General features: G+C 47.2%; 1 protein-coding gene across 1 annotated transcript in view; it reads right to left on the bottom strand.

Annotated features, from left to right (window-relative positions):
* The window catches only part of LOC102818235 (pulmonary surfactant-associated protein D-like), a 12066-nt gene extending 4914 nt beyond the window's left edge, over positions 1-7152 (bottom strand). The window contains exons 1-6 of the mRNA XM_006876150.1: positions 6954-7152; positions 4911-5027; positions 4495-4611; positions 4026-4142; positions 3505-3621; positions 2843-2926 (exon numbers count right to left, since the gene is read on the bottom strand). Of these exons, the coding sequence (XP_006876212.1) occupies positions 2843-2926; positions 3505-3621; positions 4026-4142; positions 4495-4611; positions 4911-5027; positions 6954-7152 (751 nt within the window). The remainder of the gene's footprint in view (positions 1-2842; positions 2927-3504; positions 3622-4025; positions 4143-4494; positions 4612-4910; positions 5028-6953) is intronic.
* Positions 7153-7363: the final 211 nt, after the last annotated feature.

Genomic DNA, 7363 nt, shown 5'->3' with positions numbered 1-7363 from the left:
CAGAGCAGGTTTTGGATTTGCCTGAGAAGGAATTCAGAAGAGTGATATGAAAACATTCAAATGCTCCGAAAAGGGGTGGAGGAAAACAAGGAAGAGGTCAAGAAAGTACTACAAGAGCAATCAATCAAGATTGATACAGCATTGGACACAATTCAAAACCATTCAAAAGAGGTCCAGATGATTAATAATAAAATATTCAAAACAATTCAAAAGAGGTCCAGATGATTAATAATAAAATATCAGACAGGGAAAAGGAGCAGAGCAGAAGAGATGGAAGCCAGAACTAGTGAGCTGGAAGACAAATCTCTCAATACTGTTAAGATAGAAGAGCAAGCTGAAAAGGGGATAAAAAAAAAAAACAAACAAACAAACCTGAAGAGAGTCTAAGATTCATGCTGGATAACATGAAGAGGAACAACTTAAGAATTATTGGCATTCAGAACAGGAAGAATCAGAGAAGTCCACAGAGGAGATAGTTGAAGAGTTTCTGGAAGAAAATTTCTCTAACATCTTAAAGGATGAGAAGATAAACATTCAAGAAGCCAAATGTACCCCAGGAAGGATAGACCCCAAAAGAAAGTCACCAAGACTTATAATAACCAAGCTCTCCAAAATCGAAGTCAAGAACAGAATCCTAGAAGTGGCCAGGGAGAAGAGAAGTGTCACCTACAAAGGCAAGTAAATCAGATTAAGTTCTGACTATTCAGCACAAACCATGCACACAAGAAGGCAATGGGGAAACATATATAAAAGCCTAAAAGAAAACAACAACAACAACAACAACTGCCAGCCAAGCATCATCTATCCAGCAAAACAATCAATCAAATACAATGGTGCAATGAAAATATTCCAGGATAAACAGAAGAGAGTTTGTCAAAAGCAATCCAGCACTTCAAAATATCCTAAATATCTTTAGACTGAAAATCAACAAGAACAGACAATAACCAGAGATTGACAGGTGTGGCAACACCACCTGGAACTCAATCAACAGATAGCAGAGTTCAGAACAGAACAAAACTACAACAATGATTTCAAAGGAGCTGGGAGGTCAACCAAAGATCAAAATAATATCAATGTCAGAGAAGGGATAAATGTAGAAACAGCAATCCAGGTGGTGAGGATGTCAGGTAGATTACAGGATACAATAGATTCTTTTAAATGGAGAGAAAAGTTCACGGACTATAAGGTAACCCCAAAGAAAGTTACTACTTCACAACTTACCGTGAAAATGAACTTCCAAGCAGAACAAGCAAACAGGAAAACTAAGAAGAAACCTATAAAAGAGATGGGGATAAGATTCTTGTGATTTTAATAGTGAGTAATTGTGACTGTCACAGTTGTAAAGGTAGAATTTTTGTAATAAAAATGGGAGAGCAGTTAATCTTACAGTCCAGAAACAGAGGACCCTAGGACCATCAAGGGAGCAGAACACAAGCGGAATGCAAGACCTTATCCAGAGATGCAGCAACACCGAGATGGAGGCAGAGAGGGGGACCTGGAGATGGGGAGTGACTGAGGACTCTAGATTCATGGAAAGAGAGGGACTGAGAGCTGGCAGCCAGGAGGCAGACTTGCAGATTGTGCCCTTTGGTGTTATAAATTATTATAGATGCCTTAGTGGTTTTTTTGTTGTTTTTAAAAAGAGCTAAAGTGACTAGAGAAAAATACTGTTAACTGATGGTACATGGAGGGGATGGTTTCATTGTGCTGAAACAAGGTGTATGATTTGTTGAATGTAAAACTGATGATCTTCCCTGTAAACTTTCACTCAATCCACAATAAACTACTTAAAACAAAACAAAACACTAAATGCTGGAAGTTTTCACCCATGAGCATGGGTACTTAGGAGCCAACCCTATGGCCAAGATTCATTGTTTTCTTGGGCTGTGCAGTATCACTTCTGAGTTATTTCACCCTTGGCCCCAAAGAAGGAAGAAAAGCATCCTGCACTGGGTGTCCCTTGTCTTTGTGCTCAGGTTCTATCACTGGGACTAGTACAGCAAAGGGGGCAGAGAAGGGCTATTGAATTGGACAGAACACAAGACTTAATTGGGCTTGGGGCACAGGTGGACTGGTGTTGCAGGGAGTTCAGGAAGCTGAAAGCCTGGGGGGACTGTGCTTCTTCCAGTTCAGGGAACTGATAACATGCAACATGTACTTGTCCCTTGGACCTACTTCCAGCTCCTGGAGAATGTTGCTGCCCTGCTTTTCCCGAATCTTGTGCCACTTTTCCTGTGCCTTATCACCACTCCCATTCTAGAACCAGACCCAGGCCCAGCCTCAGTCCAGTCAGCGCTGTACCTAGGGCTGGTACCACATCATGTAGTAACTCGTGGAGTCACATACCCCCAACCCCTGTGGGTGAGGGCCATCTGATGAAATTCCCCGTTAACCCCAACCCGTAGGTGGAGAGGTGGGCTCCAGTCACCCCCATCACAGGACTCAGAAGGCAGTGCCCCACTCCTGGCCACACCCCCAGGTTCCCCACAGCTCCTCCCTTCTTCCATTGGCCAAGGTGGAAACCCTTCTTTCCACCCAATGGCTGGTACCATATCTTACCTGCCAGCACCATGACTGGTGATGTGGAGAGGACAGGAGAGGACAAATTGCCACACTGGGTAACGAGTATTGGCAGCCTCTGTACCCTTTGGTACCAGCCCACCTATCTGTTCAGTCATTGCTGCAGACCTTGGGTCATCTTGGTATCACCTCCCCTGACAATGACAAGATGTGGTCCATACCCCCCTGGTGACGGCCACTGTCCAGGCAAAGGCCTAGCCCCAGCCAAGGCCCAAACCAGTATACGGCCAAGCCTGATCTAGGTTCAGGTATAGGAACTCACCTTTATTATGCTTCAATAAGTCAGCCTGAAGGTTCTGTACCTGTCCCTGTAAGGCCTCCACTTTCTGCTGTAGAGCAGCCAAGCCTGCAGCAGGAAGAGGGGTCTAGTTAGTGAAGACTTGTCCAGAACAGCTGGGACTAGCTCAGAGCCTGGGCCTCAGAAAACAGAGCCCAAATGCAGGAACATGGTAGGGGAAGTAGGACTGGAGCCAAAGTTGACCCACAACTGCTGATACAGATGGTCCCTGTTGCCACCAGGATTTCCTGAGGGTCTGCTGTGAAGTATCCCTGAGCAAGTGTCTGCCCCTTATTGACACCAAACCAGATAAGTTTTTAACTCCAAATTCTGCAAATATTAGTATGATGCCACTTCCTTTTGTTTAGCAGGAATACCCATTCCTGAAGTAGTCCCATTCACTGGGTTATGGTCAGAGTAGTCCTGTGAATTTGAAAGGCAGCTATAGCTCTCCTAATGGTTAGATGGAGAAACTGCCCAAGTTTGGCTTCCATCTAGTACTAGAAGCTAAGTAAAACCAGAACTTGATTTTCCTGCCTTCCAGCCTGTCAGTCTTTTCTGCATTCCATATATTCCCAGTAATCCCTGAAACAGCCAGCCAGGAGAAGGGACTGTCCTGAGCACTCCCACTTACGTCATTACCTTACCTGGAAGCCCACTGTCTCCTTTGGCACCTCTGTCCCCAGGAACACCTCTGTCCCCCTTCAGTCCTGGGGGCCCTCTGGCACCTGGAGGTCCCTGGGCTCCCACAGCTCCAGCAGGTCCTGTAGTTAAACAAGAAGAGCTGTGTACCCAGATCCTAGCCTTGCATCCTTCGTGTACACCTACTGTCCTTATTGCCTTATAACACATCCTCCCCATATCCAAATTTTCCTTAGAACCCAGCCATGCACCCTCCCTATATACCAGCTGTCACCATTGCTCAGTAATCAACCGCCTCTGTACATACTCAGACTGTCCCCCCATAATCCAGCAATCAACCTCCTCAGCACACTCAGCCTATCCCCACCACTCAGAAATCTACCTGTCATCACTGACTGCTCTCATAGCTCAGCACTGCACTCTCCTTGGCTAAACAATCTCACAGCATCCTCCTTTGGAATCAGCTCTCCCCATTGCCCCACATGTAGGCTCAGAATACATGGGAACAGCTCCTTCCTTCACTCACCAGCTGCCCCAGCATTTCCAGGGGCTCCACGCTCACCAGTGGCTCCTCTTTCTCCTTTAGAACCGGTGAGGCCTCTAGTACCTGCCAAGCCCTGCATGCCTGGGCTACCTACTTCTCCTGAGGAAGGGACAAATAGGGACAAACACTGCTGACAGTGTGTCAGCACGTATCATTTTATCCACAGCCCAGAGTGAGAGAGAACTAGAGAGACTGGACTCCTTGCTGGCCAAGGTCCTTTGTGGAGAATATTAGGAGAATATTGTCAATGTGGGTATGTGGGTAGAGAGGACAGGGATCAGTAAGTCTGTTTTTCAGTGAGCTGCTAGGAGCCCACTGCAAGTCCATCCCTGTGCTGATGCTCTGGGTTCTTCTTGGCACTCTCAGCATGCCATAGAGCCCAACAAGAACGTCCATCAACATTCCTCCCTTCTCACACCAACAACCTACCTCCCCCCGGCCTCCCACCTACCTTTGGGTCCAGCCTCTCCTTTTGGGCCTGGTTTGCCTTGAGGTCCTATATCCCCCGGGCTCCCTGCAAGGCCTTGTTTTCCAGCTGGACCAGCCACACCAGGGGTTCCTGGAATCCCTGGAGAAAAGGGCCAATCCATTCACTGACGCTGCCATCTTGGAAGTAAGAGTCCATGATTAGATGAGAGCAGTAACAGATGCCAGACAGGCATCATCACCACAAAACAGTGCCACCCAACAGTAGCCCCAGTCTGCACTGAAATCAGCTAGTACCGCTGGCCGAATGACCTTCTTCCTTCTTTCTGGCTTGTCTCTGTGCAGGATTGCTGGCATATGCCTGGAACAAGAGTGTGCGCCCTCTATTGGCCGGTAGTAGCACCACCAGGAGCCTTCTGTATTCCCTACCCAGTTGCTCACCACTTGGCCCAGGTTCTCCCTTTGGTCCAGGTTCTCCAGTGGTGCCATTGTCCCCCTTGAGTCCAATTGGACCAGCTGGTCCAGGCATCCCTGCTTGCCCTATAGCTCCTGGCAAACCTGCAGTAGCAGAAACAAAAATGGACATAGTTGGCCATGGACCCAGAAGAAACCAGCTGTCTCACAGGGCCAGGTCCCCTTTCACCTCCACACACCCTCAGTCTGTGGAGATGCAGGAATCCCCATTCCATAGGTGAGAAACAGGCTTGCCTAGGCTCAGACTTGCAGAATTCAACCTAAGACCTGCCTTACTTGAGTACAGTGTTTTTTCCTCTGCTCCTAGGCCTTGACACTGACAACAGGCAATCTGACAGCATTTACCCTTCCTTATCGACGCTTTGAGCGTATGGTTGCTCCATGCCATAAGCACTGGACTGTGAACCACAAGGTCCATGATTCAAGCTCTCCAGCTGTTCCGTGGGAGGAAAATGAGTCTTTCTGTTCCCATAAAGATTTAAAGCCTCGGAAACCTTATACAGGGTCCCTATGCGTCAGAAGCAATTCAATGATACATAACAACATCGGTGCCTTGCTGTCACCTTCACAGAACCAAAGTTTATATCAGAAATAGCACCCAATTTGTGATGGTGCTAACTTGTTCGATTGTTCATTCATTTGTTCATTGTTTCATTCTCTCTTTCTCTTTTTTTTTAACTAAGAAACATCCATGAATCACCTACTTTATGCTTAGCGTTGAGCAAGATGCAAAGATTAGCAACAGGACTTAATCTGCAACAGATTCGTAATAGAATTTTAAGCCATGAGACAAGCGTAAAAAGTGGGGAAACTGCATTAGATGGAGTTGAGTCCTTGTGTGGTGCTGTGGGTTAATGCTCTAGACTGCAGCATCAGTTTGAACTGCAAGGTTGATGGTTCAAGTTCACCAGTCGTTCCTTGAAAACCCTATACAGGGTCGCTATGAGTCAGAACCGACTCCACAGTGCTTAATAACAACAGTCCCTCATAGCCCAGTTCCATCCTGCCCAGCTCTAGCCCAGCCTCAGCACACACTCCTTTTAAAGGAGGTAGGAGCCCCATTGGCACTGTGGGTGAAGCACTGGGCTGCTGTAAGATTGGTGGTTCAAACACACCTGCTGCTCCATGGGCGAAATATGAGGCTGTCTACTCCTATAAAGATTTATAGTCTTGTAAACCTTAAGAAACAATTTTACCCCATCCTATAAGGGTTGCTTTGAGTCTGAATCAACTCCATAACAGTGGGAAAGGAAGAAGTAGGACTTAAGGGCAGAAAGATTTGGAGGTTTGTGCTGAGTAGAGGTGACTTGGAATCTGTGCTCCATGGCAAGAGGGGCCAGGCCTGCCTATAGAGAGAATGTGGTAGGAGAAGCTACTGTGCACTACTGGTTGTAAGGTTGTGCTTGGCACTGTGTCCAGTTTTAGGTTATTATCATCACTTGAGATGAAGAGGATTGAATGAACTAGTGACGTGAACACTGATGCACAAGGCTGAGTAAAGAAATGTGAGCTCCCTTTCCTTTCCTCCTTAACGTATTGCGGAAAATCCATTCCATCAGGCCTGCGTATGCAGCCTCATTCTTTCCCCCACTGTATGGAGAAGGATAATATTCAAAATATTTAACAACTGGAACCATCATCGTTTAATCAGAATTAACAACTGCTGAATGCAAGAGCTAGTCTGGGAGACCTCCACCACTAATCACTCACCCACTCTGTTGGTTGTTGGAGAGGGAGGAATCCAGAGGACCCTCAGGAAGGGTCAGAGCAGCAGAAGGAGTGATGGAAAGAGGCACTTGGGGCCTTAGGACAACATCATCTGCTAACTGGTCAAGAGTGTTTTATGTGGACTCAATGTTTGCTGGAACCCCCACCCCCACCCCCTCCCCCATTGGCAAGAAGGAAGTCCATCTGCAAGGTTTCCATAGCAAAGTATGCAGAGTTTTACACTGCTTACAATTCCAATGCCCATCCCTTCCCTGCCAGGAAAGTCCCAAATCCCCGCTCTACCTGGATCCCCCTTCTCGCCCCGGGGGCCCTCTCTTCCATCCCGTCCATCACGACCAGGCAGACCATTCTCCAGTGGGCTACACATGACCAGAGTGCAGGCGTTGGCCACTGTTTTCTGGGAATAGATCTTCACTTCTGCTTCCAGGAACCCTGGGAGCTGTGTAAGCAGGGTCAGCATAGAGAGAGGACGGATCAGCATGGCCTGAGGAGATGAACAGGAAGACATTGGACATACTCTTGGGTCCTGGATATAGGTTAGGGCTTGACCTAGATCCTGAAGCTTAGGAGAAGCCTGCTCTGCTTCCTCTTCTCTGCTACAGATGCCAGAACAGCAAGGCTGTGAACTTAGTTTAGGGACAAGGTGAGCACGCAGTTTGAACTTGGAAAGTATCAGTGTCCCAGCTGGAGTT

The sequence above is a fragment of the Chrysochloris asiatica genome, unplaced genomic scaffold, assembly GCF_000296735.1.
Source record: "Chrysochloris asiatica unplaced genomic scaffold, ChrAsi1.0 scaffold00357, whole genome shotgun sequence".
NCBI lineage: Eukaryota > Metazoa > Chordata > Mammalia > Afrosoricida > Chrysochloridae > Chrysochloris > Chrysochloris asiatica.
This window is presented reverse-complemented; position numbering and strand designations above follow the sequence as displayed.